The sequence below is a fragment of the Peromyscus maniculatus genome, chromosome X (genome assembly GCF_049852395.1).
Source record: "Peromyscus maniculatus bairdii isolate BWxNUB_F1_BW_parent chromosome X, HU_Pman_BW_mat_3.1, whole genome shotgun sequence".
Classification (NCBI taxonomy): Eukaryota; Metazoa; Chordata; class Mammalia; order Rodentia; family Cricetidae; genus Peromyscus; species Peromyscus maniculatus.
The window spans coordinates 126,035,504-126,053,616 of NC_134875.1; the positions used below are offsets into that span (position 1 = coordinate 126,035,504).

Sequence of the window (18,113 nt, forward strand, 5' to 3'; positions counted from 1 at the left end):
GGAGGGTGGAGGCCTTCAGGATTCTTTGAAACTCCCAGGTGGAACCTAGGTCCTACACACATCCTGCATGGACTTTTCCTGCCCAGCTGGGATATCCTGTGTTTGTCGAAAGGACTACACAGGGAAGCCGTAACCATTGTCCTTCCTGAAATCTGCTCGTGTACACCTCCCCAGACTGAGGCAGCCGCCCCAAGCAGAGGAAGAGTGACTTTGGAAATGCGTTATCAGCATCCTCCATGGATTTCCTCCCCTCCTGCCCAGCCCCATTAGCTGCTAGCTCCTCAGCATCCTCAGACAGAAACCTCAGAGGCTGGGATAGGGTCATCATCCTGAGGCCGGTTGCTTTGGACAGTTTCCTTTCTGGTCAGGCCTGGCCTCTTTTTGTGCAGCTCTGAGTGTACTGCTGAACACTACAGCTGCAGCACAGAGAGCAGGATGGAGTTCTTAGCTGGAGCAGAGACTGCCGCCTTCAACCAGCGCTGGCCAGTTCGGCTGCTGCTGTGGGTCTCAGCCCTAAGCTGTTCTTTCTCCTCGCCAGCCATTCTCCCTCCTTCTCTGATACCCCGAGTCAGAAGCAGCTACACTCTGGGAAGGACGTTCCTCGGTCTTGACAAATGCAATGCCTGCATCGGGACATCCATTTGTAAGAAGTTCTTTAAAGAAGAAATAAGGTCAGAATTGCCATCAAATAACTCTGAGGAGCAATTTGAGCTTCTCTTAGTGTGAAGATATCTAATTTATGGGTTGGAACTAGAGGAAGGCATTTAACAGTGGTAATGACTTGACATAGGAGGGTAAGAGTGGAAGCCAAATTCCAGCCCTAAATGCTAAAGTCGAAGTTTCCTTTTGAAATTGAAAGCTGAAAATTCTTTTCTATGACTGGAGTAGCGTGAGACTGTTAAGGTTTCCTACTCAATCTTCATGATGGGAAGAATAAAATATATAGAAAGCAGACATTTTAAACCATCTCGATCCTGGGTGTTGACAGTTTGCACCCATTATTCAGATACTAAGCAGATATGGCAGAATTAAGGGACTTGCCCAAGGTAAGCCTGGGATACAAACAAAGACAGTTCGCTCCAATATTTCAGAGCCTGTTTTCTGTTGTGTGATACTGATCTGAGGAAAATCAGAGTTTAGTTCACTGTGATGAACGTGGGTCTCACCAAAAAATGGCATTCATGCCTATTAGCACACAGTCATGGAGCGTTTAACGAGGCTAGGAACCAGCAGAGACCAAGTGGGAACAGCCACCACAACTTTGCTCTTTTCTTCTAGGTGGTCAGGAGAAGAGACATTACAAATAATAGTGAGGTTTGGTCTGATGCAGGCCAGAGTACAGGAGTGCCAGACAAGGGACACTGATTACAGAGAGAGATTTCCTGGGGAGAGGATCCTGAGCAAGGTCTTACAGGATAGACTGGGGGTTTGGGGAAGGGGAAGGCAGAGAGGCTTTCTAAACAAGGGTGGAAGTATGGGAAGAGATGAAAGGTGCTGTGGCTGAAGCCCTGGATATAGGTGGATATGGACAGAGACGCCTGGAATGACATGTGAGATACAGTCCCTTGAACGCTAGGCCAAGAAATGGGGAACTTAGCTCAGGAAGCAGTGGCTCCTAGTTTTTTCAGCACCAAAGACCTTTTGTTCTACACTCTTTCTCCCCGCCCCCCGCCCAAAAAAAAACCTAACCTTCTGCCTGTAAGATTCTGTGACCAAACAAAAGATATAAGCAAGGATGAAAGGATATGCAATCTCTCTATTAGCCAAAGATACCTGTGATTGTTACACTAAATTACAAAAAAGAGACAGTAAACAGAAAAGTTCAATCAAAAATATTTAACTTTTTTTTCTATTTTTTGTTTTTTATTACTACATATTCATTATACAAAATAATGGGCTTCCTTATGACATTTTCATTATTATGTGCCTTAATGATATTTACCCCATTACTTTTTCTTGCTCCCCCTTTTCCCAATACCTTTTCTCTTCTCAAATAGTCCCTCTTTATTTTCATTTTATATATTTAAAAGAATGTAGCTTCTACATATGAGAAAAATGTGACATTTGTTTTCTGAGTCTACCTTATTTCATTTAATATGATGATCTTCAATTTCATCCATTTTCCTAAAGATGATATCATTTTGTTATTCTTTATGGATGAATAAAATGTGTGTGTGTGTATGTGTGTGTGTGTGTGTGTGTGTGTGTGTGTGTGTGTGTGTGTGTGTGTGAAACAGAAAACATTAAACTTCATTTTTATGTTACTTTATTTCATGTATATGAATGTTTTGCCTGCATGTGTGTCTGTGCATCAAATGCATGGCTGGTACTTGAGGAAGCCAAAGCATGGTGTCAAATGCCCTGGGACTGGAGTTACAGACAGTTGTGGCTGCTGGGACGCTAACCTGGGTCCACTGGAAAAGTGTTCTTAACCCCTGAGGTATCTCTCTAGATCTATTAAACTTCTTTTTAAGAAGTTTTAGGGAGTTTATGTGAACTTTTGCTATTAAGGATTTTTGGTTTCTCTTTTGTTCTTCCTGGTGATTAAACCCCAGGGCCTTTCAAACGCCAGCCAAGTATTCTACCACTAAACTATTTTTCCAGCCCTCTCTATCAAGCCTTTTGTAAACACTTCGTGAAGGTTGCAAAGTTGAATGACCCCTAATTAAGACTGCTCTGTTGCAGACAATAGGGAAGATGTTAAGCTGGGAGATAAAAATCCATGTTTCAGGGGGATCTCACAGGAAGCCATAGGCAGGGTGGCCTGGGGTTGCTCTGAGGCACTAAAGAACCAGAAGAGAGGTCACTTCAGACAAAAGAGGGAGGAAAGGAGACATCTGGATTCAGCTCTGTGTTCATTTTGCTAACTGACACAATGTGAAAGAAAGTAATATAAATATGGAGATGTTGAATTTGAACTCAGAAATTCTCACCTAGGAAGTGGAGTGCAAAGAACAAAGAATATAGTGAAGTATGCTGATTACTCAGAGAAAGGAGCGGTGAGGATATAGATCTAGTTTAAGCTGGAAAAGAAAGAAACTGCAAGATTCCAATAAGGAGCTCTAGGCTCTCATTCTCCTTCATCAAGTTTAAGATGTTTTTCTTGCAACGCTGTTTCACACAGGAAAACATCAAACAGGGCAGGTCCATGAGGTTACAGCACTCTATGCTGAGAATGCTTAACCTCAACATAAAGGGGCAGAGAGGACCTAAGGTTATGGACCTACTTATCATCTGTCTCACTACCTTAGAAATAATTTTCTTTTATTATAAGCACAGTAGTTACTTATTTCAGAAATATTAAGAAAAATTCAAAATAAAAATCATATATAATTCATTCTCAAGTAGGTTAGAGAGATGGATCCATGGATAAAGTGCTTGCTGTGAACTTGGATTCGCAGCATCCACACAAAAATTGGACATGGCTATGTGGGCTTGTAACTCCAGAACTGGCAAGTGGTAACAGATGGATCCCTAGAGGCTCTATTAAAAAATAAATAAAATGTAAAAATAAAAAAGCATAATCTTAGTATTGGGAAGGCAGAGAGGGGCAGGATCCTAAAGCTCATTGACCAGTTAGCCTCGGTGAACCAGAAAGCTCCAGCTGTCTCAAAAAAGAAAATGGGGAGTGATTAAGAAAGGCACCTGACATCAACCTCTGACCTTCACACATACATACAAACAGGAGCATCTGCACCCAAATATGCATGTGCACAAACACACACACACATACACATACACACACACACACACACACACACAAACATCCAATCATTCTTATATATTCTTTAGGGACTTTAATAGTATGTGAAGAATATTTGTTCACATGATTAATATTCCACATAATCTGATTTTTAAAAGCTTCATGATATTGAGTTCCATCAAACAACTATAATATATTTAACTAACCAACAACCATGAGACAATGGGATTTTTTTTCACTTTTCATCATTATAAACAGTGATGTGTCAAACATTACTGCACCAAGATCTTGTGCATCTCTTATTAATTCCCTGTGACAAACTCTTAAATATGGTATATTTGGATGAAAAAAACTAATTTTTAGGATTATATGTGTATATATACATTTTTATATCTTTAAATGAGTAATTGTAACTACAAAGATCATTTCTTACACATTCACAAATATTTGTTTTGATATTACTAATAATAATATATTAAATTATATATATTATTACATATATTAATACTACATAATAATACACTAGAGAAAATAATACATGTATATTGTATAAGCTAGATCTATTAATATTTGTCCATATTATGTATGCAAGGGGGAGGGTACTTAGTGACAGTGTTTTAGAAATATTGACAGAGACCCAAAAAATGTGATTTGTGCAAGGGTCAACAGTGACTTGGTAAGACAAAGCAAGTTTATAAGGGGAACAGCAGATAGTGGGCCTAGAAAGATCATAGTGAAGTATGTTAAGTAACATGACTATATCCTAAGAGTTTTGGAAATTTAATTTTGTGTGGTCTATTTATTTATGGAATATATATTATTAATATCAATCTTTCTTTAGCTTGAATTTCCTCCAAGCTTTTTTTCCAATCTGATTTTTTCGGATTTACTGGCCCTTTGTGTTTCTTCTTTGTTAAGCTGCAAGTTCACGTCTTTTACATGTCTCTGTCTGTCTCTGTCTCTCTCTCTCTCTGTCTTTCTGCCTCTGTCTTTCTGTCTCTGTCTCTGTCTCTGTCTCTGTCTCTGTCTCTCTGTCTCTCTGTCTCTCTCTCTCTCTCTCTCTCTCTCTCTTTCTCCTCTCCCCTCTCTCTCCCTCCCTCCATCTTTTGCTTGCTTGCTTTGGTGCTGAGGATGGAACCAGGGCTCATGGCATACTCAGAACATGTTCTATCTCCAAATATTATGGCCTCCCTCTCCTCTACCTCTCCTGGGGTAGTTGTTCATCTTGGTCTTTTTTTTTATTTTATAATTTATTTAATTTTACATATCAGCCACGGATTCCCTTCTTCCCCCCTCCCCCCCCACCCCGCCTTCCTCCCAGTCCACCCCACATTCCCATCTCCTCCAGGGCAAAGACTCCCCTGGGGATTGAGTTCAACCTGGTAGATTCAGTCCAGGCAGGTCCAGTCCCCTCCTCCCAGGCCGAGCCAAGTGTCCCTGCATAAGCCCCAGGTTCCAAACAGCCAGCTCATGCACTGAGGACAGGTCCAGGTCCCACTGCCTGGATGCCTCCCAAACAGATCAAGCTAATCAACTGTCTGACTTATCCAGAGGACCTGATCCAGTTGGGGGCTCCTCAGCCATTGGTGCATAGTTCATGTGTTTCCATTCGTTTGGCTATTTGTCCCTGTGCTGTTTCCAACCTTGGTCTCAACAATTCTCGCTCATATATACTCTCCTCTTTCTCGCCAATTGGACTCCTGGAGCTCCACCTGGGGCCTGGCTGTGGATCTCTGCATCTGGTTTCCTCAGTCATTGGATGGGGTTGTTGTCTTATTGTTGTGGCTAGAACTTCAAGTACTATATAGAATAAGTATGGGGAGAGCAGACAGCCTTGCCCTGTTCCTGATTTCAGTAGAATTGCTGTGAGTTTCTCTCCATTTAATTTGATGTTGGCTGTTGGCTTGCTGTAAATTGCCTTTATTATTTTTAGGTATGCTCCCTGTATTCCTGATCGCTCCAAGAACTTTATCATGAAGGGGTATTGGATTTTGTCAAATGCCTTTTCTGCATCTAGTAAGATGATCATGTGTTTTTTTTTTTTCTTTGAGTTTGTTTATATGGTGTATTACATTGATGGACTTTCGTATGTTGCATCCCTGGGATGAAGCCTACTTGATCATGGTGGATAATTGTTTTGATGTGTTCTTGGAGTCTGTTTGCCAGTATTTTATTGAGTATTTTTGCATCAATGTTCATGAGGGAGATCAGTCTGTAGTTCTCTTTCTTTGTTGTATCCTTGTTTGGTTTAGGAATCAGGGTAAGTGTAGCCTCATAGAAGGAGTTTGGTAATGTTCCTTCTGTTTCTATTATGTGGAACAATTTAAAGAGTATTGGTATTAACTCTTCTTTGAAGATCTGGTAGAATTCTGTGCTGAAACCATCTGGTCCTGGGCTTTTTTTGGTTGGGAGACATTTAATGACTGATTCTATTTCCTTAAGGGTTATTGGACTATTTAAATAGTTTATCTGGTCTTGATTTAACTTAGGTATGTGATAACTATCCAGAAAATTATCCATTTCTTTTAGGTTTTCCAGTTTTGTGGAGTAGAGGTTTTTGAAGTATAACATGATGATTCTCTGGATTTCCTCATTGTCTGTAGTTATGTCCCCCTTTTCATTTCTGATTTTGTTAATTTGGATGCTCTCTCTCTCTCTCTCTCTGTATTTTGGTTAGTTTGGATAAGGGCTTGTCTATCTTGCTGATTTTCTCAAAGAACCAACTCTTTGTTTCATTAATTTTTTGTATTGTTCTCTTTGTTTCTGTTTTATTGGTTTCAGCTCTCAATTTTATTATTTCCTGCCATCTATTCCTCCTGGGGGAGTTTGCTTCTTCTTGTTCTAGAGCTTTCAGGTGTGCTGTTAAGTCACTAGTGTGAGATTTCTCCAACTTCTTTATGTGGGCATTTAGTGCTATGAATTTCCCTCTTAGCACTGCTTTCATAGTGTCCCATAAGTTTGGGTATGTGGTATCTTCATTTTTGTTGATCTCTAGGAAGTCTTTAATTTCTTTCTTTATTTCTTCCTTAACCCATTGGTGATTCAGTTGAGCTCTATTCAGTTTCCATGAGATTGCAAGTTTTCCATAGTTTTTGTTGTTGTTGAAATCTAACTTTAAACCATGGTGGTCTGATAGAACACAGGAGGTTATTCCAATTGTTTTGTATCTATTGAGATTTGCTTTGTGGCCAAGTATGTGGTCAATTTTAGAGAAGGTTCCATGGGGTGCTGAGAAGAAGGTATATCCTTTTTTGTTAGGATGGAATGTTCTGTAGATATTGATTAAGTCCATTTGAGTCATGACATCAGTTAAGTCCTTTATTTCTCTGTTATGTTTAGTTTTGGGAGATCTGTCCAGTGATGAAAGTGGGGTGTTGAGGTCTCCCACTATTAATGTGTGGGGTTTTATATGTGGTTTAAGCTTTAGTAATGTTTCTTTTACATATGTGGGTGCCCTTGTGTTTGGGGCATAAATGTTCAGAATCGAAACTTCATCTTGGTGGATCTTTCCTGTGATGAGTATGTAATGCCCTTCTTGATCTCTTTTGATTGATTTTAGTTTGAAGTCTATTTTGCCAGATATCAGTATGGCTACACCACCTTGCTTCTTAAGACCATTTGATTGGAAAGTCTTTTCCCAGCCTTTTATTCTGAGGTAGTGTCTATCTTTGAATTTGAGGTGTGTTTCTTGTATACAGCAGAAAGATGGATCCTGCTTTTGTATCCATTCTGTTTGCCTGTGTCTTTCTATAGGTGAATTAAGTCCATTGATATTAAGGGATATTAATGACCAGTGATTGTTCATTCCTGTTATTTTTTGGTGGTGGTGTGTGAGTACTTCTCTTCTTTGGGGTTTACTGCTGTGGCATTATCTATTGCCTGTGTTTTCGAGGGTGTATCTGACTTCCTTAGGTTGGAATTTTCCTTCTAGTGTTTTCTGTAGCGCTGGGTTTGTGGATAAGTATTGTTTAAATCTGGCTTTGTCTTGGAATGTCTTGTTCATTCCATCTATGATGATTGGAAGTTTTGCTGCATATATTAGACTAGGCTGGCATCCATGGTCTCTTAGTGTCTGCATTACATCTGTCCAGGTCCTTCTGGCTTTCAAAGTCTCCATTGAGAAATTGGGTGTTATTCTGATGGGTTTTCCTTTATAAGTCACTTTGCTTTTATCCTTTGCTGCTCTTAATATTCTTTCTTTATTCTGTAGGTTTTAATTGTTTAATTATTATGTGGCGAAGGGACTTTTTTTGGGGGTCTAGTCTGTTTGGTGTTTATAGGCTTCTTGTATCTTCATAGGCATTTCCTTCTTTAAGTTGGGAAAATTTTCTTCTATGATCTTGTTGAATATATTTTCTGTGCCTTTGAGTTGGTATTCTTTTCCTTCCTCTATCCCTATTATTCGTAGGTTTGGTCTTTTCATAGTGTCCCAAACTTCTTGAACATTTTGGGTCATGACTTTGTTGGCTTTAGTGTTTTCTTTGACTGATGAATCTATTTCTTCTACTGTATCTTCAATGCCAGAGATCCTCTCTTCCATCTCTTGCATTCTGTCTGTTATACTTGCATCTCAAGTTCCCGTTCATTTACTCAGATTTTCTATTTCCAGCATTCTCTCTGTTTGTGTCTTCTTCATTTTTTCTATTTCCCTTTTCAGGTCTTGGACTGTTCCCTTCACCTGTTTCATTGCTTTTTCATGATTTTCTTTCAGGGATTTATTGTTTTCTTCTGCTTTATTTGTCCTTTCCTCTAGTTTTTTATAGTGTTCTTTCCATTTTTGTTTGTCTTTTCTTCTATATAAGCCTCTACCCTCTTCATGATGTTATTCATAAGGTTGCTTTCTTCTGCTTCTTCCATTTTGTGATGTTCAGGTCTAGATGTTGGAGGAGGGCTAGGTTCTGGTTATGATGTATTGCTCTTCATTTTGTTGTATGTACTTCTGCCTTGACGTCTGTCCATCTCCTTGTGGATTCGTTCTTGGTCTTTTGGGCACACTTGGTCCAGACAGAGCTGACAGATTCAGGAAGCCTCTCTCTCTTGTCCAGATGGGAGACCCGGAGGCAGGTTGGGAGCTGGGGGCTGGTCTCTAAGTCTCAGGAAGTGGCTGGAGTCTCAGGCAGATGGGTGTGGGGGCAGGGCATGGAGATTACAGGGTCTGCCGGGGATCTTGGAGAAGGGGAACCTTCCTGGTGGGGGTGGAGGGCATCCTGCTCAATGGCCAGAACCTGGGGCCAAGTTGGGCAGGTCTTCCCCGGAATGACTGGTGCCCAGGGATGGGATCTAGGGGCAGACCTCTCTGGGTCTGAGCCCAGGCACTCACCTCTTGTCCAGATGGGAGGTCCGGGGCCCATCTTGGTCTTGTTTATCTCCTCTCCAAACATTCTTCTGTTTTTAAAAATAATTCTCATTGTGCCTCAGGAGAAAGCCCATCTCAGACTCTCATAAACCTGAGTGCAATTCTCTATCCTGGTCTTTCTATGTACGTTCCTGATCCTCATTCAGGACTGCACAATGCTAGGATGCAAATGACAGACAAGCTTCCCAGGCTAGCTGAATGAACTCAAGATCCACAACTGACAAATGAATATACTTTGCCATCTTTGTTTTATCTGTCCTTTGTAAGGATGCTTCTCATACTCAACCACTGACTATTGAAAATTGGAATGTGGCCCAGCAGTGGTAGCACACACCTTCAATCCCAGCACTTGGGAGGTAGAGGCAGGTGGAGCTCTGAGTTTGAGGCCAGCCTTGTCTACAGAGTGAGTTCCAGGAGAGCCAGGGCTACACAGGGAAACCCTGTCTCAAAAAAAAGTTGGAATGTATTCTGACCAATTTTGCTGTTCAGTCTGTGTTGACTTTTGCATTCTACATTAAAAAAAAAAAATATGTTGTAGGAAACTAGGAAATTAAGTGGGCCTGACTGACATGCTCCTTCTACTGAAAATATACTTAGACAAAAAACTCTGTAGGATCCCACCAACCAGGAGGGCCTACTAGGATCTGCTTGGCACATATTGTATATGCAAGGGGAAGGAGTACTTAGTGGCAGTATTTTAGAAATATTAACAGAGGACCCCCCAAAAATGTGGTTTACACAAAAGTCAACAGTGACTTGATAAGACCAAAGCAAGTTTATAAGGAGACAGTGGGCCTATAAAGATCATAGTGAACTGTGTTAAGTAACATGACTATATCCTAAAAAGCTTTGGAAAGGTGCTGTATGGTTTAAGGGTTCAGTGTGGTGTAGAGATGTATAAAAGAGAGAAGAGAGGCAAGACGCATTCTGAGAGGCATATATGACCAGGACCCCTCCTAGGGGTTCTTGGGCCCTTACCAGGACTGATTAATTATGGCATCCTCCTGACTACATGTAATTGACGTAACATCCTTAATCCCTACTCCCAAACCCTTAAAGAATGTTCAGACAACTCTTACTGACTAGTGATGGGCTTGCCAGAAAACAAATGATAAGTTAGGTTTTGTTTTTGTTTTTTGCCTTCCCTTCTCCCTTGCCTTTTCTTTGTCCCCTTCACAAAAGATTTGGCATCTCTTCCTCTGCTCGGTGCAGGCGGTGTCTGTGTCTGAGAGTGCCTCTCTTGTTCTAATTTTTAGTCTTGATTCACTAGGAGTTCTTGGTTAAATTGGTGCTGTTGGGCTGTTTCTTCAGGGGCAGCTAATCTCATCGGTGAAGTATATACTTATGATTCTGGTGATCTGGTTTGGTGGCTGGGCAGTGCCTTCTTCTGTGTTCCCAGGTCACGTTTTGTTCATTCATCAACTCCTCAGCTGATCTTGTTTCCTCAGACTTCAAACTGTAGGGATCTGAATCCTCTCCCAGATGGATTTCAGCTGAGCAGGGTAGTCTCACCAACACCTCCAAGTTGTTGGGTTTCACAGGATCAGCAGCTGGGCCCTGGGTTGGCCTCAGACTGAGTGTTCAAATTCGTTCTGGTTCCGTCCCATGGAGATAGCTTCTTTCCTGGGTGTTGGGATTAAAGGCGTCCCTGTTCCAAGCTCTTGATTAAGAGCTTGTTTTCACTAGCTCTTCAGCGGGTAATAGCTCTGTTTGTGGTCTTTATTGCAACTGTGTTTCAGCTGCCGCCTGCTGGGCCTGCCTGCCTCTGTGCTGGGCCTGTCTGCCTCTGCTGGGCCTGCCTGCCTCTGCGGGCCACCGCCAGGTGTACCTGCTTCTGCGGGCTGCCACCAGGCCTACCTGTCTCTGCCGGCCACCGCCGGGCCTACCTGCCTCTGCCTACCACTGCCACCGTACCTGTCTACCTTTGCGGGCCACCGCCAGGCCTGTTTGTCTTTGCCGGCTGCCACCAAGCGTACCTGCCTCTGCGGGCTGCCGCCGGGCCTGTCTGTCTCTGTGGCAAGATTCTTAAACAAAACCACTTGGGCCTGCATCCATTGCAATTTGCATCCTTGCACTGCAGAAACAGTTTGCTGGCAGCACTTTCCCAACTCTAAGAAGCTGGAGCTCTAATGCAAAAAGGACTCAGAAACTTGGGATCTCCAGCTATTGTTCCTTGACCTTGACCTTTTGTCCTTGAAATTTTTCTGTGGCTTGCCTTGCTATCAAAATACTAACAATGAACTGATGGTGTTAGGTAGCATACACAAGGCCTTGAGATTCCTCCCAGGCACTACAATTAACAAACAAACAAATAATAAATAAATCAGTGGAAAACTTGTAATCTCTTTGAGCAAAGATGAATTATATGAGTAAGAAAACAAAACAATATACAGTTTGGGACTCATCAAAATGCTAATTCACAGAAAATATACCTGCTAAAACTCATTACCATGGCCTGTCCAATAGTGTTCAATAACAAGAATATAAAACTCCCACTTAAGTTCAGTATTTGATATAGTCTGATTTTCACTTGCAATATGACCTTCAGTTAATAATAATGAAGGCAAACTTTTTTTGAGTAATTTTTTCAGACATAAATCAAAAGCAGATTCGACATTCTTCCCTAATGGAAATGTCAGCACACAGCTGGAGAGGTGGCTCTGCTAGAAAGGGTAACCATGGAGCCTAGGAAATCAGCAGATGACAATAGGCCAGTGCCTGTCCCCTGAGGAGGATTAAAAGCGGATCGAGCCATAGTGCACTGTCACCTACCTACTAGAGCCAGATGGCTTCAGATTTGATGGACATGAAGCAGCCATGGGTGCCTGAAATTTGCTTCATGCTGATGGCTTAAATCAATGTTGATGGGGCTCTTTGGGGGTGGAGTAGTCTCTCAAATTCAGGCCCTAGAGCCTCTTGGAGAACTATGTTTCCAGGACCCAGGCATTGGTCAAAGTTAGAGTGGTTTGGACAACTAGAGTATGTAAAGGGTGGATTTGGGGTTTTACACCTCTGATTGTCAACACTGCATTCAATTTTGAGCAAGATGCTTAAGCTCTATAAGCCTCAGTTTCTGCACCAGTAAGGTAAGAGTAGGGCATGAAAAGAAGCAAAAGTGCAAAGCTATTGTCTTTAAATGGGGTTGAAGTTCAAAGAGCCACAGTTGACCCTTCTATACATTGTGGGGAAAGAACAGTTTCTGTGTGACTTCTTTTGACATCATATATACACTTCGGAGTTTGTCCAAACACAGATAATCCTCTTGTAAAAGGAGTTTGGAGTAAATCAAAGGAAATGGTCAGACAGGCTGTTGTTCCATCTCCCTGCCCCTCCACCCTGCTGGCTTCTGGCTCAGAGGCTTATATCCTATGCTTCCCACAGGTTTGACAACTCAATGGCTTCCCACTTGGGATTGCCTCCTCAGGACTTGCCTTCTTATGCTGCCAATTACTCAGATGATTCTAAAACCTGGCGCCCTGTGGAGATTTCTCGACTGGTCAGCAAGTACCAAAGTGAGATCTCTGACAGGAGAATCTGTGCCTCTGCATCAGCTCCGAAGACCTGCAGCATTGAGCGCATCCTGCGGAAAACAGGAAGGTTCCAAAAGTGGCTGCAGGCCAAACGACTCACACCTGACCTGGTGCAGGTGAGTGTGGGCCTTGGGTATATGGGAGGTGGCAAGAGAGATCCACTCATACCTCGGAGTTCAGTCCAACACAGTAGTTCTCAATCTGTGGGTCATGACCCCTTTGGGGGTTGAATGACCTTTTCGTAGGAGTCACCTAAGGCAATCAGAAAACCCAGATATTTATATTATGATTCTTAACAGTAGCAAAATTACAGTTATGAAGTAGCAACAAAATAATCTTATGGTTGGGGGTCACCACAACATGAGGAACATTAGAGGGTTGCAGCATTAGGAAACTTGAGAACAACTGGTCTAAGAAAAAGTTGTGGTCTATCTAAAGTGTGACAAAATAATCATAAAACAGAGTAGCTTGTGACAAGACAGGAACATGAATATTTGCTTGTAAAGCTCTGTCCTATTGTCACCTACCACTCCCTTCTGTGATTCTCAGTGATTATTTGATAAATAGTCCCTAGCTGTCACCTTTGAGCTGAAGGATGACCCTTACCAGTGCACTCCCCTGACAGGGTTAAAATAATCTGCATCTTTCCCCCTGGATACCTTCCCAACCCCCAGGTGCTGTGAACCTCTGTCTATATAAGCTCCCATGTAAAGGCCAGGCATGGTGGCATGTGCCAGTAATCCCAGTACTCAAGAGGAAAAGGCAGGAGGAGCATGCCACAATTTGGAGGCCAGTCTAAGCAACACAGTGAGCCTGTCACATACACACACACACACACACACACACACACACACACACACCATTGACTCTGCTCTACTCTTTTAGGAACCCTGACTAGTACATGTGGAAACTGTTTTGAAATCAGGTGTCAGGAAGAGTACAGTGTTGGTCTTAAAGCCACCATCTGACACTGGATAAAGCTGAGCTTTCCAAAGTTGTACTTCTCCCCTGCCTTCCTGTTAACATGTTCCTACTGAGGTACACAGTCCCTTGAGGCAAGACTATTTCCATTTGGAAACTAGGAAACATAGCAAAAGAAGGAAGTTCATAGTGTAGAAGCTACATTCCAAAGTCTGTGGGTATCTCTACTATCACCACAGCCAGTAGGGTAACAAATCTGATCCCAGGTAAGCAAGAAAGTAGTTTGGTTCAACACTCAATCTCATGTGCACAAGAAAGCTTAAGATATGGCTACATTGATAGATACTCTTTGTAAAGTACATGACATCTTCCAGAAAGATATGTCTTATATATTGACAAGCTCATGTCTTGGCCACATAGTGGAAAAGTCACCACACTATTAATCATGTCTGCTCCCAGCCTTCTGGGTGGAAAACAGGTTATGTATCTCTCGATTTAAAGAGACAACCCTGTGTGTTTAACATTCCTGGTTCCTCTAGTGCTTGTTTGTGAGCACAAGAACCTCCATACCTCCCACAAAAGTCATTATAATGTGGCTAGATGGGCCTTGGACTCTAGATCAATGTGGTTCTCAACCTCCCTAATGCTGCAACTCTTTAATACAGTTCTTCATGTTGGGGTGACCCCCAACCATAAAAGTATTTCATTGCTACTTCATAACTGTAATTTTGCTACTATTACGAATTGTAATGTAAATATCTGATATATGACCTCAATGGGGTCACAACTCACGTGTTGAGAACCACTGCTCTAGACTAAGGTAAACTCTTTTCCCCTTGTGTTCTAGACACTTCCATAAAAACAAGACTGTAGTGTTGATGTATGTGGACACCAAGGCATAGGCCAGAGACCCATGGGACATGAAAACTGTGCTTGAATCTCAGATCTGCCACTAAAAGCTGTGGTGGAATGAGAAGAAACATAGTCCCAGGAAGAATTGTGTGCTTCTGGTTCTCATTCATATAGTCAACAAGTTTCAACAACTGTGCTGCAGCTGCAGATTTGGAGATGAATCACAAACAACTTCCTCTCCTAGGAGTGTTTGGCTCAGTAGTGGAGACAGATAAGACCACAAACTACCAACTCTTTCATGTTGTGATGACACTTTCTATGGGGACAAGGGACAGACTACTGATTTGAGTCTTTTGTTCACTGAGCAGTGGCCTTGAATTTAAGTCTTAGACTTGTACCACTCCACTTTGACATTCCTGCTGAAAAGTGGGGTAGAAGGAGGGCTTCTGGATAAGCTCAAAATTCCTCCAGGCCCTGACATTCTTCAACTTTTGTGGCTCTGCTGTGCTTACTTCACAGACAGACCTGACATCTACTGTCACCAAGTGCTGATCTGGGCTTGGATTTTCTAGTTTCTAAAATGGCAGTACATGCTCCTTGTTCTGCCTGATTGCTTCATCCTAATATGTTTAGAGATAGGAAATGTTTTAGAAAAAGCCCATCACTATAGAAATACATGTGGCATTTTGGTAAGAAGTGAGCCCCTTCCTTTTATTTATTATGAAAAATTCTTCTCTATCTGTTTTTCATTGTGTATTTGACATGTAGCTTACAAGTTTCTCTTCTTATATCTTACCAACACTCAATAAGACAGCCCAAACCATAGCTATATTCACTTTTCCTCAGCCCTCCCCTAACCCATCTTTTCATCCCCACCAGACTTTCTCCTTCCCTATTATAAAATAGAAAAAACATCAACAACTACTATAAATTCAGGGCAAACCTCATTGTTTTTCTATTCACAAAGATCAGAGTCCTCACTACTCTTTGCTGGCAGCATCTTCTCCCTTCCTTGCCATACTTTTTCCCAGAGACTCTTTGCTCTTGGAGTCTACAAACCATCTGCCCTTGGATGTCTTGCTACTCTTTTCTACTCCCAGGACTCATCTGACTATCACCCTCAGGCCTGTTCTTTGCTTTATCAAAACTTAGTTTCAAATAGATCCTTCTCTACTAACACTGGAGGGGAAAAAAGCATCACCTAGCCTAACCCAGGAGAATTGAAAACCAGACTTTAAAACAGTATCATAGTAAATATTCATAAGAGTGCTACTTATCATAGCCAAATGGTGGGAACAGCCCAAACGTTCATCAACTGATGGACGGCTAAGTAAAATATGTTGTATCCAGACCATGAACTACTTATCAGTCAGCCTTAACAAGGGAAAAAGTACCGATTCACACCACCACACAGATACACCTTGAAAACATGCTCCATAAAATAGGCCAGACACCAGAGGGCAAGTATGATTCTATTTATAGGAAATGGGCTCAGCAGGCAAATGAAAAGAGACAAAAAAAAAATTAGTGGTTGATATGATCTAAGAATAGGAGAGAATTCAGAGTGAGTATTGTTGGGATAGAGTTCCTTTGTGGATGAACAGATTCTAGAACGAGGTATTGATGATGTTTTCATAGCTTTGTGAATGTACTTAAAACCCATCAAATTGTATAGTTTAAAATAACTAAAGTGGCCAGGCACTGTGGTACATGCCTGTAGTCCCAGCATTTGGGAAGGTGAGGCAGGAGGCTGGCAAGTTTGAAACCATTCTGCCCTACATAGTGAGACCTTTTATCAAAAGAATCAATAGTTAAAGTGTTAAACTTCATGTTATATGAATTTTTTTCTCTGTATGTGGTTTTTCAAGACAGGATTTCTCTGTGTAACAGGGCTAATGAAAAGCTCCTGCAAACTGTGGTTAAATATGATTCTCTGTTCATTGGATGTGACTTCCCTCAGGGTCCTGTCTCTGTCTTTCATGCTCACTGAACATGAAACTGGATGAGAAAACATATCTTTAAGTGGAAATGGCAGGTCACTGCCTTCTGATTTGTTTGATTCTTTAAAAAAAGATTTATGGTGGTGTTGCACACCTTTAATCTGAGCACTTGGGATGCAGAGGCAGGTGAATCTCAGTGTGTTCTAGGCCAGCCAGGTCTACAGAGTGAGTTCCAGGACAGTGAAAACTACACAGAGAAACCCTGTCTCGAAAAATAATAAAATAAATAATAAAAACATTTATGTTATTTATTTTATGTATATGAACACTCTATCTGAATGTACAACCTGTCATCAGAAGAGGGCACCAGATCCCACCATGTGATTTCTGGAAATTCGAGAAATTCCATCTCTCCAGGCCTGAGTCTTTTAATTTTTTCCTACATGCATATATCAGTAGGAGATTGGGTTCCTGTATATTGATGTGTGATACTGCAGGCATGGGGTGGGTGGTAGTGGCGTGTGGCATCCAAATCCCGTGTGCCTGTGGGGCCAGCAACGGAAGCTCCATGCCATCCAGATCCCTTTTATTTCACTTTGTGTTTTATTTAAAAAGAAAAGGAGCCAGGCAGCGTTGGCACACGCCTTTAATCCCAGCACTCATGTGGGAGGCAGAGGCAGGCAGATATGTACGTGTTCCAGGCCATCCTGATCTACAGAGTGAGTTCCAGAACAGCCAAGACTACACAGAGAAATCCTGTCTTGAAGAAGAAAGGAAGGAAGGAAGGAAGAAAGGAAGGAAGGAAGGAAGGAAGGAAGGAAGGAAGGAAGGAAGGAAGGAAGGAAGGAAGGAAGGAAGGGAGAGACTCACTTTGCCATCAGCATCTGGGCATCTTCTCATACTACCCTAAGTCCCAACACCACCAGAACTTTCTCTGTTCTGTATACTGTAATGAATCCCTGTGTACACACACACTGCTGAGATCAGAACCCTAGACTAGCTCAGGTTCCCAAACCAACATCTGTAGCTTCATCTCATCCCCAGGCCAGATTCCCTTTGCTTTTATTAATTTTTGTCTTTATTAATGCCGGGTTAGTTAATTATTTTAATTTTAATTTTTTTAATTGTGTAGGGAGGCCAGAGGCTTTGGATTCTATGGAGAAGAAAGAGAGAGAGAGAGAGAGAGAGAGAGAGAGAGAGAGAGAGAGAGAGAGAGAGAGAAAAGAAAGAAAGAAGGAAGGAAGGAAGGAAGGAAGGAAGGAAGGAAGGAAGGAAGAAAGAAAGAAAGAAAGAAAGAAAGAAAGAAAGAAAGAAAGAAAGAAAGAAAGAAAGAAAGAAAGAAAGAAAGAGAGAGAAAGAAAGTTAACTGGGCTTAGCTGTTCTGAAACTCGCTTTGTAGACCAGACTGGCCTGGAACTCACAGAGATCTACCTGCTTCTGCCTCCCAAGTGCTGGGATTAAAGGTGTGTACCACCACACCTGGCTGTGAACTTTTTTTTAATGTTATGTGAGCTTTAGCTCAGTAATAAATGGAAGTATGATGGGAATGAGCATGATCAAAGAACATTGTGTCCAAGTATGAATATGTCCTTGTTAAACTCAGTGCTAGGTACACTGAATGTATGCCAATAAAAAAAGGAAGAAGGAGTCATTAAAATACTAGCCTATCTTGTGACTCCATTCTTTTAGAGCCATGTGACAGAAAGCTAACCTCCTAAGCCAAAATTATAATAGCAAAAGCATTTCACTATTAGCACTCCAGGAAACAATTTGAGTACAAAGTCAATAGTGTAATTCTCTGGCATAACAAT

At 41.7% G+C, this 18,113-nt stretch overlaps 1 protein-coding gene across 2 annotated transcripts in view; it reads left to right on the top strand.

Annotated features, from left to right (window-relative positions):
* Nucleotides 1–286: 286 nt before the first annotated feature.
* The window catches only part of Dipk2b (divergent protein kinase domain 2B), a 66,681-nt gene continuing 48,854 nt past the window's right edge, over nt 287–18,113 (top strand). For both annotated transcript variants that reach the window (XR_006068048.2, XM_006993933.4), the window contains exons 1-2: nt 287–671; nt 12,441–12,705. Coding sequence is in view for 1 of the 2 variants with exons in the window: in XM_006993933.4 (XP_006993995.1) it covers nt 436–671; nt 12,441–12,705 (501 nt within the window). In the remaining variant the exon portion in view is untranslated. The remainder of the gene's footprint in view (nt 672–12,440; nt 12,706–18,113) is intronic.